General features: G+C 39.2%; 2 protein-coding genes across 9 annotated transcripts; one reads left to right on the top strand and one right to left on the bottom strand.

Annotated features, from left to right (window-relative positions):
- On the top strand, positions 1-24,066 carry LOC105042446 (target of rapamycin complex subunit LST8). 8 transcript variants are annotated; one of them, XM_073253477.1, is made up of 15 exons: positions 2-150; positions 234-359; positions 537-697; positions 17,886-17,983; positions 18,159-18,250; positions 18,338-18,459; positions 19,145-19,246; positions 19,332-19,444; positions 20,634-20,703; positions 22,673-22,750; positions 22,894-23,010; positions 23,091-23,185; positions 23,437-23,516; positions 23,625-23,684; positions 23,775-24,066. In XM_073253477.1, the coding sequence occupies exons 6-15, from the start codon at positions 18,352-18,354 to the stop codon at positions 23,900-23,902; spliced, it is 951 nt and encodes a 316-aa protein (XP_073109578.1). In that variant the 5' UTR covers positions 2-150; positions 234-359; positions 537-697; positions 17,886-17,983; positions 18,159-18,250; positions 18,338-18,351; the 3' UTR covers positions 23,903-24,066. The 8 variants fall into 8 exon arrangements, with proteins under 8 accessions (XP_073109581.1, XP_073109583.1, XP_073109578.1 ...); XM_073253476.1 differs by lacking the exon at positions 17,886-17,983 and adding an exon at positions 1,971-2,049; XM_073253479.1 differs by lacking the exon at positions 17,886-17,983 and having other exon boundaries at positions 575-697.
- A 1,021-nt stretch (positions 24,067-25,087) lies between these two features.
- Positions 25,088-25,555, bottom strand: LOC140856019 (uncharacterized). The gene has a single exon (XM_073253202.1). It carries the CDS (start codon positions 25,553-25,555, stop codon positions 25,088-25,090), a length of 468 nt encoding a protein of 155 aa, XP_073109303.1.
- Positions 25,556-27,978: the final 2,423 nt, after the last annotated feature.

Here is a 27,978-nt window from a genome sequence, read left to right as displayed (position 1 = left end):
AAACCCTAATCTCAACCACACCCCCCCCCCCCCCCCCCCACCCCCACCCAGTTGTCCCTCTTGAGGACGGAAAAAAAAAACAGAGAAAAAACCGGTGAAAACCATAGGAAAAGTCAACAAAAACAAAGGGAAGACGGAAAAAATTGAAAAGTAAGATCTTTCCCCACATTGATTGATCGTTCTTTATTTTTTGTCGCTTCTTTTTTTTTTTCATGTCATTCTCTTTTTTGGAGATCAAAACCCTAATCCAAGCCACCGACCCAATTGTGACTCCTGAGGACGGAAAAACAACAGAGGAAAAATTGGCGGAAACCATAGGAAAAATCAACGAAAACAAAGGAAAGACTTCAAATTGAAAGGTAAGATCTTTTCCCACATCGATTGATCAATTTTTTTTTTTTACTTGTTGCTTCTTTTTATTTTCATTTTATTCTTTTTTTTCGGACATCTTGGGGGAGATCGGAGGGGCTTCTTAGGTTTCGATTGGGATTTTTTCTTAAGTATATGGGATTTTGGATTTTGTGATTTTGTGCCAGTTGTGGCCGTGTGAGTTGGTCCCTTGAGGTTTTGACAGCTTAATCTTGACGTTTTGAGAGCTTAATCTGGGACTCCTGAGGATGGAAAAACAACAGAGGAAAAATTGGTGGAGACCATAGGAAAAATCAACGAAAACAAAGGAAAGACTTCAAATTGAAAGGTAAGATCTTTTCCCATTCTTGTCGCTTCTTTTTATCTTCATTTTATTTTTTTTTTCAGAGGCACTTGAGGAGATCGGAGGGGCTTCTTAGGCTCCGATTGGGATTTTTCTTCCATTTCCCCTCTTTCTCTTTCTCATTAGTTATCTTCATCTTCCTCTTCCCCTCTTCCTCTCCTTATGGAACATGAAACATGTTCGTCTCTATCTCTGGAATATATGTTTTGACTTTTATACATGACTCAGGCCTGGTCTTAAAGATTCTGTTCTAATTTTTCAAATCCAGATTAATTTACTTGCTGATTCTCTTTGGTTGAGTTGTTGAATATTATTTTAGTTCTTGATCAGAGTTTTTTGTAATTTTTTTAAAAACGTGCTATATGTTAAAGGATATAATATTTCACATGATTCATCCATGTTCTGTTACCACTCTGTAAGTTGATGCTGGCAAGGTGAGTAACCATCACCTGCACAATTAATTTTATATGAACACGACATGTGTATGGATTTTTTTGTGCTATAGACCAACGAGCATTGTTGAACGTGCTAAGTATTCATCTGAATTGTTTAGCACGATTATGTTGCTCATATGACACCTTGACTATGTTATAATGACCTTGTCACCTATAGCCCAAACATCTAATTTGATAGTTCTTTCTTCTTTTGAAGGAACTAGTTAATAGTTCTTTCAGCTAAATCATAAGTTTGAACTTGGGTCCAGCATTAAAGTCACAAAGAACTGGATGACAAAGCATGTAGTGGGTTGTAACTAGATTCTAGATGTAACCTTGCAGCTTGGTTTTTGAGCAGTTTTATAAGGATCATATTGTCAATTGTTTTCTGAATTTAAGTTTTTTGAGTGTGTACTTGTGCTGCATGTGAGTTGGCATTCAGGCAGGAATGCAGGCAGGTGTGTGTGGGTTTGTAAGCCTTTGAAAGATGGCAATTAAGAAAATTTAACTAAGCTTCAATTTAACTACGGCTGAAAAGTGCATCAGATAGGAATGCAACTCCCTGTATAAAACTGTGATTATTCCTCTTCATCTAAATTCTTTCCAAGGGAGGGTCCTATGCTGTTGCATGAGCTTAAACCGCAAAAGATAAAGTAAATCTTCCTACCTGCATTTAAATTTTTATTTTTATATAATTTATCTTATGAGGATTATGCTATTTGTTTGGTTCATTTATTGTTTAAATTCTTGAGTATTGATTCATCATTGTTTAGGAGTATTGATTCATCTTAGTTGACTTCCTATTTTCTCATATTTGCATATAGGTATTTTTATATATATGATGAGTAAACATTTATGTTAGCTAGGAAGAGTATTGGTGATCATTTGGATTTTCAATACAAGGTACATATTATTTCTTTTTCTGAATATTTTAGATTTTTATGATCTAATTTCTGTTTTTAATGGAGTTTTGGATTATAATTATGATTATATCATATTTTGATTATGATTATCTTAGATTCTTTGTGATCATGTCTTTATATTTGATTTTTCATTGTTGAATTTTACTTAAAATTTGATTAATATCTAAAATAGTATCCAAATTATATCCATATCTGGATGAACAAATGTGGATATGCTTAATATCTGATTTATATCTGTATCTATTTATAATAAATATGGATATGCTTGATATTCGATTCGTATCCGTATCCATTTATAAAAAATACGGATATACTTATTATCCGATTCGTATCCATATCCGTTTATAGCAAATATAGATATGGTTAATATCCAATTCATGTCCGTATCTGTTTATAACAAATATAGATATTAATTTTGATATTCGTTTAATATCTGTATCCATATTCGTATTTGTTGAAAAATATGGATACAAATACAGATATATCACTATCCGATCCGTATCTGATTCGTTTTCAGCCTTATAGACTTGTTGGCATAGACAGCATGATTTGACCATGTAGAAGATGAAGAGGTTGCTTTACAGCTTGATCATATATCTCGCCCAAAGTCGGTACAATTCATTTTCTTTTCTTATAGATTGCATTGTTGGATGTTGGTTGGCATTCGTGGAGCATTCGCTATTCTATGGGAAGATTCTATACATGAGATTTCTGCTATTACTGTTGGCTAAATGAAATAACTAGCTTGTAGTATGTTTATATCTGCTTATCTGCTGATGTCAGAAATAAATCTCCCCAAGATCTCATTTGATATTAGGTATTAGAGCTTTTGTGTTTGGAGCTTTGAATCTTAGAAGTTTCGCAAGTTGAGCTTTTAACAAAAAGTTGTTTGCTATTTGATAACTATATTTTTAAAGTATTATAGAATTTTAGTGGATGTCTTAATATGTAGATGAAAAATAAAATAGTTTTGGTATCAGAAAATGATAATAAAAGATATTATGTCTTGTTCAATTAATTGGTTATTTGTATTGTTGTTATATTCTTAATTTATAAATTATTCATTTTGATATTTAAGTCAAATAACATAATAGATAATATTTTTTTAAATTATTATAAAATATAGTTATATTTTTATTGCATCATTATAAAATAATAATAATAATATTATAATAATTATATGATACTATTATGGAAGTATTATATTATATTATTATGATATGACTATTATAATTTAATAAAAGTGATATTATTATTTTATATTAATATTTTGTTATATTATCAAAAACTACTATTATAAGGTATTGTTAATTTATAAATTATTTTTTATTAATTCTTCTAAGAAAATTTTTTTGCAATGATTCGTATTTAGGTCTCTCATAAGAAAAGTTAGCTTCGTGAATCTTAATTAGGGCTTTTGCCCAAAAACTCCAAATTGATGCTTTTCTTATTAGGCTTTTTAGCTTTAGAAAGGAGTAGAAAGTTCTTTTAAAATTTTTACCATTCATCTTAAAATTATCCAATAGAATTTTTAGCTCTTCATGAAGCATTTTTGGCCCTCGAAAGCAATGCCAAACGAATCTTAATCTATAGTGCTCCTAAAAGTAGTAGAAGTTTTGGGTAGTCTTTATTTAAATGGCTAAATCATCCCCAAGCAATCCAAATAAGACTTTAAAAAATAATTAATCGATGATATATAATATTGCTTAACTCATCTAATTTAGTTTTCTTATTATGCTTAACTGTTTATTGTATCCAAAAATAAGATATGTCAGTCATAAATATACAATCGCTTTTTCTCAATCTAACCTAGTGGCTCCTCTCTCTATTGGTAAGAAGAATATGGAATAAACGACATAGATAGAAGAATTTATAGTTAAGAGAAGATGATCTTTCTAGTCATAATATTTAAGAATTTTTATTTGGATTAATTAAATATGCTAAAAGTGTGGTGCATGATAGGATGGAGGGCGTGGAGAGATGAGATGCGCATATAATCAAATAAAAAATTATGGTTACTTATCATGTATGCTTTTTTTGGTTGAGTTAATCATTGATATTTTAGTCATTTAGAGGATATCTTTATTTAGATCGGTCAGAGGGTGCAATCAATGCTAAAAAAGGGCCCACATGTTTTTGGCCCATTCCAAATTAGGTGGCATTAGAATCCTATATATTCTAATATTTGTTGTAGAGGTAACCCGTCCCCTATGACATTTTTCTTTCCTTCGAAATGCGGTCGAACATGCACGAACGACCCAACGACTTCAGACATCTGAAAGCGACCAGTAGCCAAGGCAGACCAACCCTTCATTGGCCTCTTCTTGACCTTCGGCTCGGACGTTGATCGATCTTGTAGTCAAAACCTTTCAGACTACATGGTCGGAGGTGTACTTACTCTGTGGATAGATCATGTCGAGGATTGGGGATGGTACTCACAAGTTGATAGGAGACAATACCCAAGTCTCCCGAAACAGGCAGTGGCATGAGGCCTTGACTCAGCACCGACCATCGACTACCAGCTTAGTCTATGTAGACGAAATCTACAATCGCCTAACAACTTTGATTCACATGATAGCGGAAAAATTCTCTATCCTAATTGTCTGTCAGAACATGATCTAATGCCCCAACGAGTCAGGCATAATGGCTTAAAGATTCTGGCTAAACCGCCTACGGCTCCATTTTTATATAAAAAGATATCAAGGGGATTCTCATGTAAGCTCAATTGAAAAAGAATAGCACACCACTCCCTCTCCCGCTTCCACTATTTTCTCTATTATTCTCAAGTTCTGACTTAGGCATCGGAAGGTCCCTAGTCGGAAAACCCCCAGCACGTGTAGACTTCCCTTTGTAGGTTTCATCTGGCGTCTTGGCCCTTGGATGGCATCTAATTCTAGTCGTATTATTAGGGAACTGGAGTCTTATAGCAACAGAATTAACACTAAAGGAAGGGCCAAGCCCGTTTCAGATAAAAGAGAACATGGTACGGATAAGAGCATGGAACTCCAACGCCTCTCATCGATAATTTATCCAGTGCAGTTAGAGCAGCACCGCTCGAGGTTCTGTTGCTATGCAGCCCCCTGTTACGATGGATTTGCAACCCCTTGATGCCCTGGTTGATTAGATCTTGACTTTGATCGGTGCCATGCAATAGCTCCAATAGGTAGCGGAGCAGCAGTAGCATTCGAAGCTGACTCCTCAGGTGGCTCCCTATCGATTTTGCCGATGCTCTTGCCTTCAGAGCCTAAAGCTTGCCTCCTAAAGGCATCTCCACCCTACTCCCACTTCTCTGCCCAGTTGTCCTCCCATTAGAGTTGGAGGGGAGAGGACTGGTGACGACGCTCGTCTTCCGACCGAGATTCAACTTCGGGCTACTCTCCTAGGCTCGGGAGGTCGTAGTGGGAGGATCTCAAGAAGAAAGTCCAAGACATCAAGCACCGCCATGGTGAAGTCTAGAGTGGGTCTCATCGAGGCAATAATGGCCTTAACTTCAACTCCCGACCTCCTTTCTACCAAACCATTATGAGGAAATCGATTTCGAGTTGGTTCAAAATACTTCAGATAGAGCCATATGATGGCTTCTCGGATCTTCTCGATCATTTGAAAGGTTACAAGAACATCATGATGCTGCAAAATACCTCGGATGCCCTTCTCTACCTCACCATCTTGGCCACCCTTGGGAAATTGGTGCGGGCATAGTATTCAGGACTTCAACCCGGATCGATCCATTTATTTGAATAGCTCAGCAGGCTGTTCATTGCATACTTCGGCAGCAACTGAGCTTAGCTAAGGAATTTCGATGGCCTCTTCTCCCTTTAGTAGGAAGAGGACAAGTTGCTGTACAACTATATTGCATGTTTCAATGCCGCCACGTTGGAGGTGCGCTACCTTAACGAATTGTTGGTGATGTTGGCGCTCAAGTGAGGACTTTGAAATGAGCGCCTTATCTTCTGCCTCGACAAGATCTTTTCGAGGGATTACATCGACTTGCTGGCTCTAGCTCGGAAGTATGCTCAAGCGGAAGAAGCTAGAGGGAAAAAATACCCCTGGCAAGAAGCGAGGTCAAGAGGATTCTCGGATGACTCGATGGAAGGAGAATCTTTCCGACCATGAAGAATCATCAATTGAGGAGCCCATCTTCGTAGTTTAATAGTTATACCCCTCTATCCACTCCTTAAGCCTAGATCCTGATGGAGATCGAAGGCCAGAAGTATCTTCGACGGCTTGAACCAATGAAGGATAGAAGAATCAAGAGAAAGTACTACTTCCATCATGACCATGGTCATGGTATCGAGAAATGCCTCTAGCTCAAAGATGAGATCGATGCCTTGATCTGAAAAGGCTACCTCGACAAGCATGTTCGGGAGTAGTAGAATCGAGTCTTCGAAGAGTTGCAATAGTGCCAGCTCGACGAGGAGAATAATGACAACTAATCTATGGTTGGTGTCATCAACATGATTTTTAGTCTCACCAATGGCAAAGGATAGAGAACCAGGTTGAGGAGGCGAAGAGACAGCATACTGGCATTATTTCTTTTTCTGATGATGACCTTCGAGGGGTGCAAACTTCTTATGATGATGCTATTGTCGTGTCAATGACGATAGCAATTTATAATGTCAAAAGAATTTTAGTGGATAATGGAAGCTCAACCGATGTCTTATTTTATGATGCATTCCAAAAAATAAAATTGCCTATTGACTAATTAAGAAAAGTCAACACTTCACTGGTCGGATTCTCTGAAGACTCTGTGACCATGGAGGGTAAGATAACTCTTCCAGTGATTGCCTGACAGGAGCCTCAGAGTTGGATCGTACAACTAACCTTTTTGGTTGTTCGGATGCTCTTTGCCTACAATGCAATTCTCAGATAACTTAGACTGAATGCTTTGTAGGTTATTGTCTCCATGTACCACCTATTTGTGAAATTTTCAATCTGGAATGGGGTCGACGAAATGCAAGGAGATCAAGACTTGGCCCGTCAGTACTTCTTGGCGACAATAAAGGGAAAGTGTCTAGTGGAAGCTTTGTCGATTGAAGACCACGAGGAAGTAAGGGAGGCCTGGGATGAATCGGGCGAGTAGCTTGTAGCTGTTCTACTCGACAATGCTCTGAATAGGACCATCCAACTTGGAGCAAATTAGCACTAGACCTCAGGGATCCGCTAATATCATTCCTACGGGCATGAGAATGTCTTCATCTAGTCAACATCAGACATGCTAGGTATACCTTCTGATGTTATTATCCATAGGTTAAATGTGGATTCAAGCCATTACCCTATCTGACAGAAGAAAAGGAGTTTCGTCCCTGAGCGATAATGGATCGAGGAAGAAGTCGATAAATTTTTGGCGGCAGGATTCATTCGAGAAGCCCATTATCTAAAGTGGATCACCAATATCGTCATGATAAAAAAAGGCAAATGGCAAGTGATGAATTTGCATTGACTACACTTATCTCAACAAAACCTATCCAAAGGACAATTTTTTCTTATCAAGGATCGACTAACTTGTGGATGCTACTTTAGGACATCAACTCCTAAGCTTCATGGATGCCTTTTTTGGCTACAATTAGATTCAGATGGCTCGCAAAGATGAGGAGCAGACGATGTTTATAATTGATGGAAGTCTGTATTGTTATAAAATGATGCATTTTGGATTGAAAAATGTAGAAGCTACATGTTAGTATCTCATCAACGAGATGTTCAAACATCAAATTGGACGCAACATGGAGGTCTATGTTGACAGCATGTTGGTCAAAAGTGTAGAAGCCGATCAGCATATTGCGAACTTAGAGGAAGCGTTTGTTGCGATGAGAAGAAACCAAATGAAGCTCAATCTTAGCAAGTGCACCTATAGCATGACCTCGAAAAAGTTTCTCGGATTTATGATGATTCAGTGAAAGTTTGATGCAAACCCAGAGAAGATCCGAGCATTGCTGGAGATGAAGCACCCGAGGACAAAAAGAGATGTGCAACAGCTAATGGGCTGTGTAGCTGCCCTCAGCTGATTAATCTCGAGGTTGGCCAAAAAATGCCTCCTATTTTTCAAGACTCTCAAGCAAATGAAAAACTTTGAGTGGTTGGATGAATGTCGAAGAGTATTCAAAGAGCTCAAATAATACCTCAGATTGCCTCCATTGCTCTCCAAGCCGAACACAGGTGAGGACTTGTACTTATTGGTCTCACCTATTGCTGTCAGCTTTGTATTGGTTCAAGAAGATACATCGATCCAAAGGCCTATTTATTATACCAGCAAGCTCCTCTAGGATGCCGAAATGAGATATTCTAAGGTCGGAAAGATCATCTACAAACTAGTTACTATCGTGTGACGACTTCGATGTTATTTCCAAGCATTAGGTGATCGTTTTAATCGACCAACCTTGAAGGCTATTCTCCAAAGGCCGGACACCTCAAGATGAATGACTAAATGCATGATAGAGCTTGGGAAATACGACATCCACTATCATCCTCGACCCACGATGAAAGCCCAGGCTCTGGCTGACTTTCTAGTGGAGTGTGGAATCTCTGATGAGGAGTCAATGCTGGAACCCCTCAAGGAGACAAGGGCTTCGTGTTGGATCCTCCATATGGATGGAGCATCGATTTCCCAAGCATGTGAGACTAGGCTGATCTTTACAAGCCCAGAAGGGGTCGTGATGGAATATGCACCCTGGTTCGACTTCATTGCCTTCAATAATGAGATTGAATATGAAGTATTGTTTGTAGGTCTCGGCATTGCCAAAGAGCTCGGGGTAAAGGATCTAAGAATCTTTACCCACTCACAGTTCATCATCGAATAAGTTCAAGGAGAATACGAAACTCAAGAACCAAAGATGGTTCACTATCTTCAGAAGCTCAAAGAACTCTTGAAGATTTTTTCAAATCTAGAGGTACGTCAAATACCAAGATTGGAGAATGCCCGAGTTGACGTTTAATCTCATCTTGCTACCTTGAGATGTCCCAACCTCAATAAATAAGACTTCATTGAACATGTGCCAAAATCAAGCATCGAAGAAGAGTCGATTGTCCTACAAGTCAACCATAAGTTGAGTTGGATGGATCCGCTAATCAACTATCTCCTTAACGGTGCCCTACTGATTGATCCTACTGAGGCTTGGAGGGTCAAGGCCAAGCCCCCAAGTATGTCTATTTAGAAGGAAGACTTTATAAAAAGTCATTCTCACTGCCTTTATTTCGGTGCTTGCAATCGACCAATGTGGATTATGTACTCCGGAAGATTCATGAAGGAATTTGTGATAATCACTTGGGAGGTAGATCGCTAGCTTACAAAGTAATCGAACACGGATGCTATTGGCCCACTTTACAACAAGATGCGATCGATCTCGTCAGAAAGTGCGAGTGATGCTCGAGGTATGCCAACATTCAGCAGAGATCGATGATTGAGCTTACGTCAATCATCGCCCCTTGACCCTTTGTCATATGGGAAATTAACATCCTTAGACCATTTCGATGGTGACCATATAGAGGAAGTTTCTGATTATTGCGATCGACCATTTCACTAAATGGATGAAAGTCGAGCCCTAGCTCAAATTGCTAAAAAGGTCTAAGATTTCATTTGGAAGTCCATCTGCCATTTCGAACTTCAATGAGCTATCGTCACTGGCAATGGGCGGTAGTTTGACAATCAGAAGTTTAAAGAATTATGCTCTGAACTACATATCGACCATAAGCTTACTTCGATTGGTCATCCTCAGTTGAACAGAGAAGCTGAGGTGGTAAACTGAACAATCCTGCAAAGACTGAAGGCAAGACTCAGCCAAGCAAAAGGATTTTGGGCTGTAGAACTCTACAACGTGCTCTGGGTCTATCGGACGGCTTCTTGGACCCCTGTTGGGGAAACCTCGTTCATCCTCGCCTTCAGCATTGAAGCAATCATTTTGATTGAGATCGGGATGCCGATGACTAGGGTGGAGAACTACAATGAATAGGAGAATCCAAGATGACTCTAAACGAACTTGGATCTACTCAAAGAAATCAGGGAGTCAGCTCGAGCATCGTATCATTTGTGGATAACCTGCTATTACAATGTGTTAGTTCGGTCGAAGGTGTTCTGATCCAGAGACCTCATTCTACATCAAGTTGAGGTGTCAAAGCCTATAGAATAGGGTAAGCTAGCCCCAAATTGAGAAGGCCCCTATAGAATCACTGAAGTCATCAAGCTTGGAGCATACAAGATTGAAAGTCTCGATAGAATTCCTATCCGTTGAACATGGAACGTTGAAAATTTGAGAATATAGTACCAGTGAGTTGTGAACCACTTTACCTTATTAGTGAAGACTTCTTCCTTGGGCCTCAATGCAAACTTCTTCAAGTGGAAATGTTCGACTATTATTGACTACTTATAAATGATGCCATCGGAATCAACCGATGATAACGATTATAAGGGGCTAACCCTCCAGAGACCTCATATGGTCATCTAGTGCTCCTGATCCATAGACGGATCGAGTGGAGGCCGATGACAACAACTATGAAGAGACTAATCCTCTGGAGACCCCATGTGGTCATCTAGCACTCCACATCCATGGATGGGTCGAGCGAAGGCCGATGACAATGACTATAAGGCGCTATCCCCTTGGAGACCCCATGCAGTCATCTGGCACTCGTCCATGAATGGATTGAGCAAAAGCCAATGATAACAACTACAAAGGGATTAACCCTTCGAGGGCCCCATGTGGTCATCTGGTGCTCCTCATCCATGAACGGATCGAGTGGAGGCTGATGACAATGATTATAAGAGGCAAACCCTTCGAGAACTCCATGCAGCCATCCGGCACTCGTCTGTAGACGGATCAAGTGGAGTCCGATGGCAATGACTAAGGAGTTAAACCTCTGGGGAACCCATGCGGCCATCTAGCGCTCATCCACAGATGGGTTGAGTGGATGCCTATGATAACTTGATGAGAAGCACCATGAGTAGACTTCAGTTCGACCTCAGAGGAGTGCGTCACAGGGATCTTACCAAATATCCCCATAGAAATTGGATTAAGAGGATGACAATGACTTGACACTAATATCAGGTTGACAGCTATGTAAGACATGCGAAAGAAATACCAACAAAGGAATACTTTATTTAAAATGTCAGTACACATCCCAGAGAAAGATTATTATAAATCAACTTTATTTGGACAAAGCTCATTACAGCAAAGAAAAGAAAAAACATAAGATTTGGACTCGGTTGATGTCCTCGGGCTCGGGCTCGGGCTCGGGCATCATCCTTGGGCACAAAACCAAACCATACTCGGCAGGATCCTCGGTGACATCTGCATATGGAGGCCTCTCTCCTTCGATAGTCGTCAGTCCCCGCTAAAGGATACTGGGGATGGCATAGCGGGTACCCTCTTAGGAACCCACCCACCTCTTGGACATTTCTCTAAGGACGGTTGAAAAGCTAACTTGCTGGAGGGAAGAACTGTCCCCTAGGAAGGTCCAAGATCCTTCTATCTTGTTAGGTGGTTTTAAAAAATGAGATCTTATGCATGCCTCTCTGATTAAAAGTGTTTTAATCTATATTTTTTCCATTGCGTTCCTATTAAAATCTGCATGCATGAAAAATGCCGGATCACTAACAAACAAACCTAAGATCCATATGGTCATTGATATCAATAAAATCTTGAAACTCCCTAAACTCCATATTATCAACAAAGAGCCTGCCCCCCTCTTCTCCTCCGCCCCATCGATGCAATTGAAATCCCCAACAACTAAGAAGGAAACACTCTGCTCGATCAAACTAGACTCCTACCATAATATCCTCCTCTACCTATAATTAATACCAGCATACACACTAGAAAAGCCAAGGTGATCCATTCATTTTAGAAATTATAATAGCAACTTGCTGAGGATATAGATGGAGGACATCTATAGTAGCTGTACCACTTTTCCATACAACAATAATTCCTCCCACCAGTCCCTAAGACTCCACTGCATTGAAGGCCCATTCCATCGGAAATTGATGCCAAGCGCGAGTTAAGCTTCCACCAGATAGCCCTGAGTCCACTAGAACACATACCTCTAGACCATGCTGCTACTTGTTCCTCTTGAATGTTGAATAGGAGGGCTTGTCTATTGAGGGCAAGTCCCGAATGCCCTCAATCATCCTTTTTGGCTCTAGTCCCTTCCTCCTTCCCAACCACCTTTGGATCACCATCGACAGCTTCCAAAGCTAACTTCAATCGGCCCACAACTCCCACATGGTTCAAACTTTCAAATTGGCCTAACCCACCTCCTCTCCTTATGGGCAAACCAACATCCCCTCCTACATTTAACATGTCTATGGTCGGAATGGGGTCACTGCCAGAGTCCTTAATTGAGGTGGCCTTAGATGTCCAATGACCATCTTCCAGCTTGGCCTCGCTAGCAATTGCCGCAAGTCGTGATTTACTGCCTACAACAAAAGGTCCCATAGACGTGGGTGACGAGTGCCTGTCCACAGTCATTAGCAAACCCTCCCTAGTGGTGTCGATGGCTAGCAAGGTGGGGTCATGGTAGCGCAAACCCCCATGAATGCAGGAGCACCCTCTTCCGATGATGGCACGAGCATTTCTTTCGCCTCCCCCTTGGTGCCCTTCCTAGTACCACCATCGAGCTACACTCTCGGGCCTAACTCGCACAGCCCACGGGGACACGGCTTATGGGTTGGGCTTTGCTAGGCCTCCTAATCTTGCGTTGATTGGGTCGGGCTCTTGGTCCGCTTTAAAGAAAGCCTGCCCACTTCCACCATATGCTGATCTTGTAGTCTTGGGCCTTCCTCCCAGCCCACATCCATTGCTTCACACCCAAGCCCGCATCAATGAGCACCTGGAAGGCTGATTCAGACTCGGCCATGTGAACTCGGTCGGGTTCATGCTCCCCCTATTCCTCTGATGATCGATGACGGGTGAGTTTGGTGGGTTTTTGCTACTCGTTTGAGTCTGGTGGCAAACCCGACAAGCTTTTTTACTACCTCAACAAACTTGGATAGGAAGGGGATGAATTGGGATTGGACAAGTCTGGTTGGACTCAGTCAGTCGGTCTCTTTCCTCGGCTTGGTCCCAACCCTAGGCGGCCATGGTTGACAGATCTTGAAAGTCATCAACCATGGTCTAAGCCTCGGTTGGACCACCTTAGTCGATGCCTTACCTCTGGTGCCTTCTCCCCTCGGATCCCCACCCCCTTTTGTCATCATTGGAGGTGCGATGTTCTCTAGTTGCAACAGGCAATTGCTCCCCTTTGATTCCACTCGTGGGAACCGACAACCATCATTAGGTGCCCCAACCAGCTGCATTGGTAGCATATGACTGGAACATTCTTGTAGACAAATGTTTGCTAGAAGATCTCCTTAGCCTCAAATCAAAACCTCTGGTTTCAAGGGTTCCAACAGGCGAAGCTCGACTCGAATCCTAGCAAAGCCCATCTTCTGGCATTTGTCGGTGAACTCATCCATAGTCAGCATGCTTCCCCATCTCCAATGCAATCCCCAGAAGCATCACCGACTTTCAATACTCAATATCAGCATTGGTATATGAACCCACACCCCCATCCTTTGGGCTACATTCACCCTTGTGATGTAAATAAAAATAATATATCAGAAATAATCAGTGGATTTATGATACAAGGGAGAAAGCCATTTATTGAAATGCTTGTAGATATAAGGAGGGCACTAATGGTTAGGATGATAGAAGAGGGATGATTTATAGAAGTGGCAAAGAAGAATCTACCACCAAATTCAGGAAAAAATTGAGAAGAGTAAGAAAGTAGATGATGTAAGACAATATATATATAGGGATAAAAAATATGAATGACATGCAAGGAGTAATCTTATAAATTAAGTTTGGTGGGTAGGAGTTGTGCATGCAATGTATAAAATCTAATAGGTATATCAGGCATTCATGTCAAATCTGGAGTATGGCATAAGAATGATTCAATTGAGGATGATGTATTAGAGTGCTATACCAAAGACATATCAAGAAGGTGTTGTGAATCTGTTCTTCAACTTGTTGATGGGGAGACATTATGGTCTAAAATTGGTGCAGAGGTAGTGCTACCTCCATCCGTTAAGGTAATGTTAGCTAGGCTTCAAAAAATATAGAAGGAAAGACCCATATAAAGAGTCCAAGAATCCTCACAAACTTTCAAGAAATAGAAGATATATGACCTATAAAATGTACTTTTAAAGGGGTCATAAACAGGCAAGGATGCTCTAAAAGAAATGAGGCATCCTCAACTGATTTGACTCATTATCCAGTGTCAAAGAAACCTAGAGGCAGGCCAAGAAAAAGCCAGGTTATGGTCTGATTTATAATATGCTTTTTAACTTCGTACATCTCTAATAGTAATTGATTATCTTATACTAGATTACAACCAGTGTGGTCAATACAGGGAGGATAGAAAAGCTGCCTGTAAGGAGGATAGAATCATTGGGAATTGCTAGAACTAATGACTAGTAGCATGATGAAGGCTTAAGTGAAAGTAGAAAAAAAGCTTAGGCAAAAAAGGCAAACTGAGGGTTATAGGTTTTATGCGTCACTAGATACTAAGGATTTTTTTTATAGTAAGATTCATTCAAATTAATCTTTTAGGCTCTCTTCTCAGTGACAACACTCACCTACTAAGACATGTGCACCTTCTTACAGGGACCTGGTAGGGCTAGATATTTGAGTAGGAAAGGTGGAAGGTAGGTTACCAAGGGTTCACTGAGAGCTCATCTAGATGCCAAATGGAAAATGCTCATTGTCAAGTGTGTTTGCAGCTGTGCACTCAGGGAAGTAGTGTTGGGAGGTCCAACTTTTGACATCCTAGTCATGCTGGATGGGACTGATGTAAACGTTAGATGGGGGAATCAACTTCCAGTATTTTTTGTTTTTTGAAGTGTTGGATGTTGACTAACTGATGTAATGTTAAATGGACCAAATCTTGGCTCTTATTTTGTCTAGAACATGTTAGATGGGGTAGTTGTTGATGTAAATGTTAGCAAATGGTGTGTATGGTACTTTACATGTTTGTGGATGTTGACAAACTTTATTTTGTTTTAGTTCATGTAGAAAATGTTGATGGTTTGCAATGATATTACATTTGTTGCTTTTCTATATTTTGCCTTATGAGCTCAAGTTCAAATTGTACTCAAGTTCAAAGTTTTAGAGCTCACTTGCTCAGGTTCATACTGTCCTCTGGTTCAAAGTTTTAAAGCTCACTTGCAAGATTCAAATTGTGCTTAGGTTTTTAAGTTCACTTGCTTCAGTTGAAATTGTGCTTAGGTTCAATGTTTCAACATGTTCCTTGTTCAAAGTTTTAAAGCTCAACGACCTTGGCATTTTATCCCTATTTCAACATGTCCCCTATTTCTGACCACTATTGCTTATGTTAGAGGTGTCAAACACAATATGCTGGTTTTTATTTTGTTGTTGCTTTATTTTTTTGCTTTAAAACACACAAAAGAGCTTTAAAAAAATGAGAAACTAATTAGAGTATTTAGGAATGGTGTATTAAGAATTTCTATATTAGAGGTTATAGAGTAGTGGTACTACTAATGCTTGGACCACTTGGTTGATGTTTGTTGTTTGATATTTATGTTTGCTTCATCTAATATAATACAAAACTTTAGAAATAAATCTTTGTACACAAACCTAACTGTATGTAAATCTATGTTCAAAGTTTCAATGTAAAGAGTGATTGCGCACAACCCTGTCCATAATATTGGTTGATCACTATTTTGAATATAATGGACTTAAATAAGAGATGCAAGTGTCAAATATAAAGCATTACATTTGACAACATTGGTGCATAGCATTCACTAAAAGGTGATTTTCAAAAGCCTAACACATTAGCTTGCCCTCCCTACAACCATCACTATCAGGATCATTACATGATCCATAAATACATTCTTTAGTCAAAATATAATCATAATTGTTAGCACAACCCATGAAAGTATCATTGTAATCACATATAATATCTTCCTTATAGCACGTTTTGCATGCCTTTCTTTAACCCAGCATATTTAGCTTTTACGCTTGCTACCTCTATTTTAAAGTTAGTAGCCTATCTTTTAAAATGTCTGTCCTTTCTAATTATCTCTCTTTTCAGTTTTGCCACATGTTCTTTAATTTAAACCATAAATTTCTCCTCTATTACCTCGGCTTTCAGGCTCCTAGCTTCATCTCTCTTTTCAAAAGAGTTTCTTTTGTTCATGCTTTATTTCATGATCAACTTATATGACATACCAATAATACGAATCATTTGTACCAACAAATATCCATAAGGATCCTAGTTGCCACAACAACACAATTTATATTCATAAAGATCTTGCAAACTACGAACATAAACCTAAGAAATTGATCACACTCATTTGATAGTTTGGACAACTCCTAAAATCTTTGTCCAAGGTTGTCATCACTCTATGAAGACCATTTTTCAAGTGCAAAGCTGCACTTGCATTTACCTCGACCTTCATATCTTCTCATTGAGTTTATGCTGCAGACTGGAGACTCACATGATAACTTTCTGACTCTCCATGATGCCATTTCTGTCAAATGGGCTTTGGATCAGAAACAAGACAAGCTCTTTTCTTGTTCTCCTCACTCTTACTCACTATCCTTACTTAATTCGTAGCCATCGTTGGTCTTCCATTGCCGATTGAGAAAGATGTACAGGATTGGGAAGTGGAATCCTAGTTGAAAAGGGGGAAAATGAGGGAGAATGAGTTCTTGCTAATTGAAGTGGAAACCCTACCTTTATGCATATGAGCCATAGCAATTATTTGATGGCATGTGATAATATATGACTATTTTTGTCATAATTAGGGATGACAGCAGATAGATTTTTTTCAAGTGCTTAATCTGTTCCGAATCCTAATAGTATCCATTTAATATATCATATTTAAGACAAAAAAATCCGAATACCTGTTTATAGATGTGTCTCATAAACTTTTATAAAATATATATACAATAGATGGATGAGAAGAGTTGAATGCTTAATCCTTGGGTAGCCAAACCACTGCTTAACTAGTTCAGCCCTATTTATCAGTTGATTGATAATATATTTATATGATTTAAACTCTTATATATAAATACCAAACAAACACTAGCCATCGTCTCTTTCCTATTCGGCCACTGCCACAAGCTTCCTGAGACGGGAAAAAAATAGAGGAAAAATCGGGGGGAAAACATAGCAAAAAAGTTAAGAGCTTTTCCCACATTGATTGATCATTTTTTTTTCCCTTTTTGCTTCTTTTTCCTTCCATTTCATTCTCTTTTTCGGTCATCTGTGGGGAAGGAGAGCACCTTAGGTAGATCGGAGGGGTTTTTTCTCAAGCATATGGGATTTTGTGTGAGCTGTGGCGTTGTGAGTTGGTCCCTTGAGGTTTTGAGAGCTTAATCTTGGTAAAAGCATGATACTTTTTAGGGTTTGGGGATTTTTGATCGAAAAGATCTACATTTTCATGATAATATGAACATGAATGAGGATTAATCGGGTGGGTTCGGGTACCAGGCAGGTATGCCAATTTTACATGGGTGGGGTTTGAGATTTGTGGTTAATTTCATAATTGGTTTGGGACAGGTAATAATATTTTAAATGGCTTTTGATACGGGTAAGGTAAATTTTGCATGTATCTCCATTTCTAATCATGATCATCTAGTGAAAGCCGTAGTCAAGATTTTAATTGTAAATTTTACAAGTTCAATGGATGACTGCATCAAATAAAAGTTCAGAATAAAAACAAAAAGATATATAAAAGTTCAGAATTTTTTATATGATTAATCTAAGTATCCGAATATGTATGGATGTATTCAATTCGGATAGGCGTGGATTAGTGGACTTGGATTTTTCTAGGTAATGCCACCAAGCCATGGCCAGCCTTTGCTAGACTCATTGCTATGCGCGCCGCATCTGTATCTGGGACCAGTCTTCCGATTGCTAAGCTTAATTTGGTGAGTCTCCTCGGTGCTGTCCGAAAACCCTAGACCGCGGACAAACAATTATGTGTTACATTCCTGGCAACATGGTTAAGATTATACTAAATCGCCTTTTTCTGGAATAATATCTGAAATCATTCATAGTTGAAGCTAAACCCTTTTCTTGTTGGATTTACTTTGTTTCTCTCAGGTAAGTGCTTTTCTCCGATTGCTAGCGATTAGAGGCTGAGACCAAGTCATGATCCAATAGAGGGGCAAGCCAACCGGTTGGGAGTGTCGAGGGTATTAAAAAAAGAAAAAATATTCTTCATCCCTTGCATATCATGATTTGTTATGGCTTTTAATTTCTTGGATTGATGGATGGGGCAGGGGAGGGCTTCAAGATGAGCCAACCTTCAGTGATTCTTGCGACAGCTGGATATGACCATACCATCAGGTTCTGGGAGGCCAAGAGCGGTCGGTGCTATCGCACCATTCAGTACCCAGATTCCGTGAGTTCTTTTTATGTTAAATTTTTGCGGGTTTCTTTCTTTTTTCGAGTTAGTTTTATTCTTCCATTCTTTTATCGACTGCATCGTGACCTGTGCATGATGATTTAAACATACAGCATACAACATTCGTATAAGCGATTTACTTAAAAGATTTTCAATATGCTGGCTTTACAGTTTTGTCTGCACATATTGGTGCTCAAAGGCAGCACAGACATTTCTTGCTGGCACATGGCTTTCATGTTGTTCTTGGGGCAATCTAGGATTCCTTATGCCTCTCTTTGCACTGAACTGAGTATTTTAGTAGATTATTATTGAATATACTGAGAATATGACACAGGATTGCTATTTTCATGAAAAGTGGCAGCCAGTACATGCTGTTGTTGGATAATATATAGTTACATTAAATTTATATGGATAAAGCTTAACTTTATGTTCTTTCATTCTGCTGAAAGTTCTTGTGATGCAACATGTCTGGGATATTGTTTGTGATGTTGAGTTGCAGCTTCATATATGGTAGATACCTAACATCCTACTGAGAGTAATAAAGGTTTAGTTTAAGAACTGCCTGGGCTATACATGCACTACACTCGCGTATATTTCATTTTCGACAGAAATTTATACAAATTCCAATGATCTTAAATCCTTTTACAATTATAATGTGATTTATCATTTGTGACATCTGCAGCAAGTCAACAGGATGGAGATAACACCCGATAAGCGATTCCTAGCTGCAGCTGGAAATCCTCACATCCGCCTTTTTGATGTTAACTCCAATAGCCCGCAGCCTGTATGTCTTTGTTTCAGAAGGTTATCATCTTCTCAATGTGTATTTCTATAGATTGTAATATTTTTCTTGCACTGTATGGTTCCAGGTTATAAGCTATGATTCTCATACTAATAATGTGATGGCGGTGGGATTTCAATGCGATGGGAATTGGATGTATTCAGGTTCTGAAGATGGTACAGTAAAAATATGGGATTTAAGGTATCACAAACAACTTGTTTTCATTGAATCATGCCATCCTACATAAGTTTTTAATGGACGTATTAACTTCCTGAATTTTCTGATTGTGTGGTGGGGTATCATGTCAGATGGCAAGTTGCCATTTGTTATCTACAAAACTTATATGCTGAATTGGTCCCTGCCTTGCTGATTATTAGAAGTAAACTGACTTGGAATTCCATATGGTTCTAGGAAGTCATTCTTCATAGAAGCTTTCTGAATTACATAGAGTGAAAATTATTGATCCAATAGGGTGGAAGGATCCTTCCTTCCACCCCCTGAATTTGAATTCCGCAAATAAAATGATAAACAATAAAAATTTTGTATAAGGGTGCTCTAAGCCATTTATTTTCATTAATCTTTTTATGATATACAAATTATGGTACATATCGTGGATGAGAAGTAGAGCTTACGCTCTTTGCTTTCACTGCCTTTCTAAGATTCTAATAGATGGAAAGAAGAGTTTATGCTCTTTGCTTTTACTCCCTCTATTCCCTTCTCAAAATCATGGCATTTGCCCTCTATTATTATCAGTGAGGTCCTCCTTATTTGAGTCGGATTCTTTTTCCACATAAGAGAGGAGAAGCTGCAAGTTCTCTACTATTCAGGTCCACTTTCATTTAATCAAGTAGGATTCCTCTTCTAGTTAGAAGAGAATGAAAAATTTCATCTTTTTATGCTTGTCAAATCCATCTCAAATTGGCTTGAATTCCTTACCTGACTAAAGAGGATTCAAACTGAAAAAATAATACACACACACACACACACACACACACACACATACATACATACTTTTTTTTTCAATAAGTTCCAAATTTAGGCAGAAGCTAATCTCGACTTCTACATCAATTTCATCTTCAGCCACAGCTAAACTCTTGATGGATTAAAAGTTTTGGCTTCTTGAAATTTCAGTACTCAATTGAGTCTTACATATGATGAATTTTGCTCTGAAGCTTGTTCACCCTACCCGAAGTGGCCAGATTAATCCACAATATGTTAGTGATATTCCTGGATCAATTATAGAAGTATTGTTGAAAAACAAGAGTTATAGAGGACTATATAGTGTACCTTGGTACCCATACTATGTGGGCTCTTCATTATACATTTAAATTTGTTACCTGATCTTGATTCTCTCCTGCTTCACATTATATTTTCTGCATCCCTGTTTCAGGACTGCAATTTGTCAACGTGAATATGAAAGTCGTGCAGCTGTTAACACAGTGGTTCTACATCCAAACCAGGTTAAACTTATGATGCTACTTGCAGTTTTTTTTCTGATGTAACCACAATGCAATCTACTACTGAATGATCTTTTTGATCTTATTATTATTGGATACATATATCACATCTTTCTCTAATGGTGTCCATAGTTTGTTTCCAATTATACAAATTTCTGAGCCATATATATTGTAAGTTGCCTTTATTTTTTCTAAAAACGTACTGTTAGAGCATCCCCCATCCCTATTTTGTTTCCTGCTGAGTCCAGTAAGTAACAACTACAGCAGATGAACTCTGGCTGTCTTTGGGAAACCTTTTTTTTTTTTTTTTTTGAATGAAAAATATCGCTGCATGATCGAAGATGTCATCATGAACTTTCAACTTTCTTGTCTTGTTGAGTTTGTGAAACCATGCAATATTTGCAATTGATGTTAATCATAGTACTCTTTCCTATTCAGTTGGTCTGTAATATGCATATTGATCCTCTCAAGTTATTGAGGCTGAGCTAAAAGCTAGACCCTTTTTGATGCAAAAGAGATGTGGTTGTCTTGAGATCTTGCTAAAAAGTTGGTTTCCATTGTTCTGGAATGGGTTGACTGTTGAACAAATTGGTTGCTTAGTTTTTCTTTAAAATGATTAGCGAAGTCTCAAACATATCCTAGAACAGCAATTTGAAGTTGTTAGGTGATGTAAAGGAGAAAAGTTTTAGCTGTGAGTTCGTTGATGTAGCGGAAGGAAGAGCATAATGATAGGACCTTTGAAAGTGTACTGAAGTACATTATTGAGAAATTATATTTGAAGCAAATTACTTGAGTTAGAGAATGATCAAAGAGGATTGTGGGAGGCGATGAATGAGAGAATCTTTGAATGACTAAAGTTTGGTTTTTTTTTTTTTTTGGACATGCACGCTCATGCTATAAACTGCTTGAAAAAAGATTGGTTACTTGTGTTTGATGGTAATTAGGTGGGCATTGTTGGTGCTCCATTATCCGAACTTAGTCCTTTGAAAAAAGAGTATCCAGGGAACTAAATATTGCAGTCCTAATATTCACACAACTGTACCCAGTTCTGCATCTGTTATCTTACACTTAATATATGCTTTTGGAAATAGAAAGAGTTTTCTTGATGGTTTAGTTGTTTGTAGCGAAAGAAGTTGCAAAATATGATCTTTTATTATATTACCCCCTTAAAGTAAAATGAATATTAATTATCGAACTGGTGTGTTATAGAATTATGCATCAGACATGAAAGACTAGATGGACCATTTTACTTCTAATCATGGTATTCCGTACCGGCATGAACCAGTCGGTACATCCTGTATTGAATTGTACTAGTGGGAAGCTGGTTCAGTTCAGACCGGATTTTCGGAAAATAGGTTGAACCGGACTGAATCGGTCGGTTCGGTACGGTATCGGCCTGAACCACCCGATATCGGGTAGTTCGGTCCGGTTTGGCCTGATTTTTCTTTTTCTTTTTTTTTAATGCTAGAGGATGGGATTTTTTTTTTTAGTTACTGGTATGGTATGATATCGTACCGGTCGGCAATCGGCACGGATTCCGATATCGAGTCCACGAACCTTGTTTTGATACTATTGCATTTCAAACATGAGTCAACTATTTCAGCCTCTGCTTTTTTATTGTTCTGATAGATACCAAACTATATATATATATATATATATATATATATATATATATATATATATATATATATATATATATTCTGTCACTATTGGTAGATCTTTGATTGTCATTAAGTTTCTCATACTTGGACCTAATACTTTTCTTCTTGTGTGTGTGTGTGTGTGTGTGTGTGTTTGTATGTGCATTCTTGTATGTTTTTTACGTGGACTTGATACTTTGATGTGCAATACCCCTCTTCTTTCTGATGCTGCTTTAGTTTCTATCATGTTACAGTGATTCTAAGCTGTGGTCCAAATTGTCTGTCCACTTGAAGAATGCCTCTATCTAATCAATAACTTTATCATGCTGCAGAGAGAATTAATATCTGGTGATCAAAATGGAAATATACGGGTATGGGATCTAACTGCAAATTCATGCAGCTGTGAGTTGGTAAGTACATGCACAATATAGTAAGACGATGAAAGTTGCTTGCTGCTGCTCTAATATATTCCTGAGTATTGACAATAGTCTTGTCTTGAAGGAGACTGACCCCAAAAGGAGGGTTTTTGACCTTATTATTCACTTGAGTGCAGGTACCAGAGGTTGATACAGCTGTGAGGTCTCTAACAGTCATGTGGGACGGTAGCATGGTTGTTGCTGCAAATAACCATGGAACATGTTACGTTTGGCGCTTGCTCAAAGGAACACAGGTATCTTAGTTCCTGTGTCTAGTTTATGAACACCGATTTGCAAAGTTTTGATTTTCAAACTGGCATTCAACCTGCTGCAGACAATGACATACTTTGAACCACTGCATAAGCTACAAGCACACGAGGGCTACATCTTAAAATGCTTACTTTCACCAGAATTCTGTGATCCTCAGAGGTATGTGATCTCAGAGTTATCTAGCAGCTAAAAACGGTAATAATTCATTTAGTTTTTGTTCTTCAGAATATAAACTTCCATCACGACATTGTAGGGAAATTATTTTCTTATGATCATAACTATAATATCTTCATAGGCATCATTCTAACAATTAGCCATAGAGCAATTTCTTGGTATAACTAAGCTTGGATTCTCGCGTATGTGCTGTTCTTGTTTAGGATCTTAACTGGTTCTCACGGAACTATTTTTAGGTATCTTGCCACTGCATCATCTGACCATACTGTTAAGATATGGAATGTCGACGGTTTCACCTTGGAGCGTACTTTAACAGGTGGGAAACCTTCATCAGATTCCAAACTAGTTTTCATCTCTCTCGGTAATTCACCTATATCCCTAAGTTTTGTCAATTAGCCCTCATGGATTCTCAACATATCCTCAGGACACCAGCGCTGGGTCTGGGATTGTGTATTCTCTGTGGATGGTGCTTATCTGATAACAGGTACCAGACACAGCATAAATAACTGTTCTTGTTTTGGATCTTTGGTTCCAATTCTGTGAATGTAACATGATAAAATTTGGCTATGTGCAGCTTCTTCTGATACTACTGCAAGACTGTGGTCAATGTCCACAGGGGAAGCCATTAGAGTGTATCAAGGGCACCACAAAGCAGCTGTCTGCTGTGCGTTGCATGACGGTGCTGAATCACCACCATCATGATGCTAATCTGTGTACAGATGTCATTCATGTGTAATAACATTTGATAGTTATATCCTGTTGACTGTTTTTGGTCTTATTTTTTTTTCAGTGTCGTGATGTTTCGATTCTCAGTCTTAAGTTTGTTATACTTTGCATCTTTACGGGTGTATAGTTCATGCTTGACAGTTTTCTGTGTTCTCATGCTTCATATTTGATCATGCAGACAGGTCATGTGATTTAATCCAGAACCAGAAGCATTCAAAACCTTCAGGCTTCAATTAATGATGGAAGAAAGTTTAATGTTCTATGCCTAAGTTGATGAGCGAGTTGATCGGCTCTTGTTGTAGAGTTGAAAATGGGTCGGCTCTTGTTGTAGAGTTGAAAATGGGTCATGGATTTCGCCTCTTGGATGAGCAAATTCGTACGGCATTCCGATGTCACTTGCACAAAGGATCCAGTCAAAATGCACCCAACAAGATACACAGAAAAATACAAAGAAAAGGCACGGTAACACGTTCAGATATGGTATTGTAAGAACAGTATTTTTATTAATGAAATTAAAGAAATATAAGTTTATACAATCGCTACTCAGACTACAATTAGGAGCTCAGGAGGTAGAAGAGGTAATAATGGACATCGTAAGAATCCGTAAGAAAATCGGTCCACTGGATTGTTTTCGTCCACCCTTTCAATACTATACAAGCAGGGGCATCCACCTAAATTCTACTCTGGGAGTTCTAAATGATTGAGCAGCAGTTCTAAATGATTGAGCAGTATTGCGTTTTCATGGCTCGCCTTCGAAAGTCCTGACATGATGAAAACATCTCAAAATCCATCCAAAACAAAGAAAAATGATGTGGGCATCCACCTAAATCCTACTCCGGGAGTTCCAAATGATTGAGCAGCATTGCCCACCTAAATCCCACTCCGAGGGTTCCAAATGATTGAGCAGCATTGCGTTTTCATGGCTCACCTTCGGAAGTCCTGACATGATGAAAATATCACAAAAAAATGGTGTGGTGGCGGTTGTTCATGCCATCTAGTTACAAGATATGTACAAGACTGTATCAGAGGCCATTGCCAAACAAAAATGCAAGAAAAAAGGCCCCAACAGACTCTCCCATTTGATCAGATCGACATCCTCGTCAATGTGCTCCTGTCTGCTTCGATCCGATCCTCCTCGTGCCGTAGCGAATCCTCCAGTTCTCAGCTGGCTTCTGACTCAGGAAGTGCTCTCCACTTCATCAAATATTGGATTTCTTCTGCACTGTTGGGTAAAATTTGAACTCTATCCGTCAGAATGATGTCGACCCATCTCTCCAAGGAGGTAGTAGGGGTTGGACGGCTTGACATGTTCCTCGTGGGATCCACCTGGTCGGCATGGTATGGCTTGAGGCAACTTTCATGGAATACAGGATGCACCTTGAACCATACGGAAAGTTGCAGCTGGTAGGATACATTTCCTACCCTTCTAATGATAGGGAATGGACCTTCATACTTGCGAACCAGTCCTTTATGCACCTTGCGAAAGAATCGAAGTTGAGCTGGTTGGAGCTTGACCAGCACCATGTCGCCTTGCTTGAAGTCCAAAGGTCTCCTTTCCCTATCAGCCCACTTCATTTTCTTAGCAGCCTTCTCAAGGTATGCTCGTGCAACTCCGTATTGCGATGCCATTCCTTGGCCAAATGATATGCAGATGGACTGTTTCCTATATACCCCACAACCACTGTATGCGGAGTGGAGGGTTGCTGACCAGTGATGATTTCGAAGGGGCTCTTGTCCGATGCAGAGCTCTGTTGAAGTTATAAGAGAATTGGGCTATATCGAGCAACTTCATCCAATCCTTTTGGTTGGCACTCACAAAGTGCCACAAGTATTGCTCAAGGAGAGCATTTATTCTTTCAGTCTGGCCATCAGTCTGGGGGTGAAGGCTAGTGAAAAAGTATAGTTTGGAACCAAGGAGTTTGAAGAGCCCGGTCCAAAATCGTCCCAAGAACCTGGAATCTCTATCACTGACTATGTTCTGAGGGATGCCCCAATACTTCACCACATGCTTCAAGAAAAGTCGAGCCGCCTCCTCTGCTGAGCAATATAGGGGTGCAGGAATAAAGATGCCGTATTTGGATAACCGATCTACCACCATAAGGATCGATCCAAAATCCCCTACTCTTGGCAAACTCGAGATGAAATCCATTGAGACGTTCTCCCAAGGCCGTTTAGGTATAGGTAGGGGTTCAAGAAGGCCATCAGGTTTGCACCGCTCTACCTTGTCCTGCTGGCAAATGAGATACGTCTGAACATATTCTACCACATCCTCCCCCATTTTTGGCCAGTAGTATGCCCGCTCCAAGAGGGCAAGGGTTCGGTGCATTCCTGGGTGGCCAGCCCAAAGAGTGTCATGACATTCTTGCAAGAGCTCTCTTTTAAGGTTGCCCACCTGAGGAATATATACCTGACATCCTTTTGTGAAAATGAGTCCATCCTCGATCCAGAACCGCCGCGTCTTCCCTTCTTTGATGAGCTGCTTCAGGATCACAGCTGCAGGGTCCTTCAGTAGCCCCTCTCGAATCTTTGGTAGAAGGGTTGCTTGCATTTGGTTGATTTGACTTTGCTCATCCACCACCAGAGCTGTGAGCTCAGCCTTATGACTTAAAGCATCAGCCACTTGATTCATACGCCCTGGCCTATATTCCAAGACCATGTCAAACTCTGCCAGAAAATCTTGCCAACGAGCTTGTTTGGGAGATAGCTTCTTCTGTGTTTGGAAGTAGCTAAGGGCCACATTGTCTGTCCGAACAACAAATCGTGACCCAAGGAGATAATGCCTCCATACTCTCAGACAGTGGACCACCGCTGTCATCTCTTCTCGTAGACAGTGTATCGTCTCTCGATGTCATTTAACTTTCGACTTTCAAAAGCCACCGAATGGCCTTCCTGAATTAGGACCCCTCCAATAGCATAATCGAAAGCATCAGTGTGGGCTTCGAATGGTAGTGTATGATCTGATAGCCGCAGCACTGGCTCCTCCATCACTATCGCTTTCAAGTCCTCAAAGGCTTGCTGACACCTTGAGGACCAATCCCACGATCGGTCCTTCCGCAACAACTCTGTCAAGGGTGCGGCATGATGGGAATAACCCGTAATAAACCGCCTATAGTAGTTGACAAGCCCGAGGAAAGATCGTAGCTCCGTCACCTTGGTAGGGGCCTGCCACTCCTAGATGGGACGAACCTTCTCCTGGTCCATGCATATCAGACCGCCCCCAACACGATGGCCCAAGAATAGAATTTCTTCCTGGGCAAAGTAATATTTCTCCTTCTTTACATAAAGGGAGTTCTCCCGTAGAATCCCAAGAATAGTCCGCAAGTGTTCCACATGTTCCTCCAATGTTCGACTACACACGACAATATCATCCAAGTACATAATAGATAATAATTTTTTAAATTATTATAAAATATAGTTATATTTTTATTGCATCATTATAAAATAATAATAATAATATTATAATAATTATATGATACTATTATGGAAGTATTATATTATATTATTATGATATGACTATTATAATTTAATAAAAGTGATATTATTATTTTATATTAATATTTTGTTATATTATCAAAAACCACTATTATAAGGTATTGTTAATTTATAAATTTTTTTTATTAATTCTTCTAAGAAAAATTTATTGTAATGATTCGTATTTAGATCTCTCATCAGGAAAGTTAGCTTCGTGAATCTTAATTAGGGCTTTTGTCCAAAAACTCCAAATTGATGCTTTTTCCTAGTAGGCTTTTTAGCTTTAGAAAGGAGCAGAAAGTTCTATTAAAATTTTTACCATTCATCTTAAAATTATCCAACAGAATTTTTAGCTCTTCATGAAGCATTTTTGACCCTCGAAAGCAATGCCAAACGAAACTTAATCTATACTGCTCCTAAAAGTAGTAGAAGTTTTGGATAGTTCTCATTTAAATGGCTAAATAGTTCCCAAGCAATCCAAATAAGACTTTAAAAAATAATTAATCGATGATATATAATATTGCTTAACTCATCTAATTTAGTTTTCTTATTATGCTTATCTGTTTATTGTATCCAGAAAT

This window comes from Elaeis guineensis, chromosome 3 (genome assembly GCF_000442705.2).
Source record: "Elaeis guineensis isolate ETL-2024a chromosome 3, EG11, whole genome shotgun sequence".
Lineage (NCBI taxonomy): Eukaryota > Viridiplantae > Streptophyta > Magnoliopsida > Arecales > Arecaceae > Elaeis > Elaeis guineensis.
The sequence above is the reverse complement of the archived record's forward strand: the minus strand, read 5'-3'. Positions and strand labels throughout refer to the sequence as shown.

Coding starts and splice junctions, on each gene's coding strand:
- LOC105042446 (XM_073253482.1), top strand. CDS start 18,352: ATGAGCCAACCTTCAGTGATTCTTGCGACAGCTGGATATGACCATACC. Junction 18,460..19,144: donor CCATTCAGTACCCAGATTCC/GTGAGTTCTTTT, acceptor TGACATCTGCAG/CAAGTCAACAGGATGGAGAT. Junction 22,751..22,893: donor ATTCATGCAGCTGTGAGTTG/GTAAGTACATGC, acceptor ACTTGAGTGCAG/GTACCAGAGGTTGATACAGC.
- LOC140856019 (XM_073253202.1), bottom strand. CDS start 25,555: ATGGCATCGCAATACGGAGTTGCACGAGCATACCTTGAGAAGGCTGCT.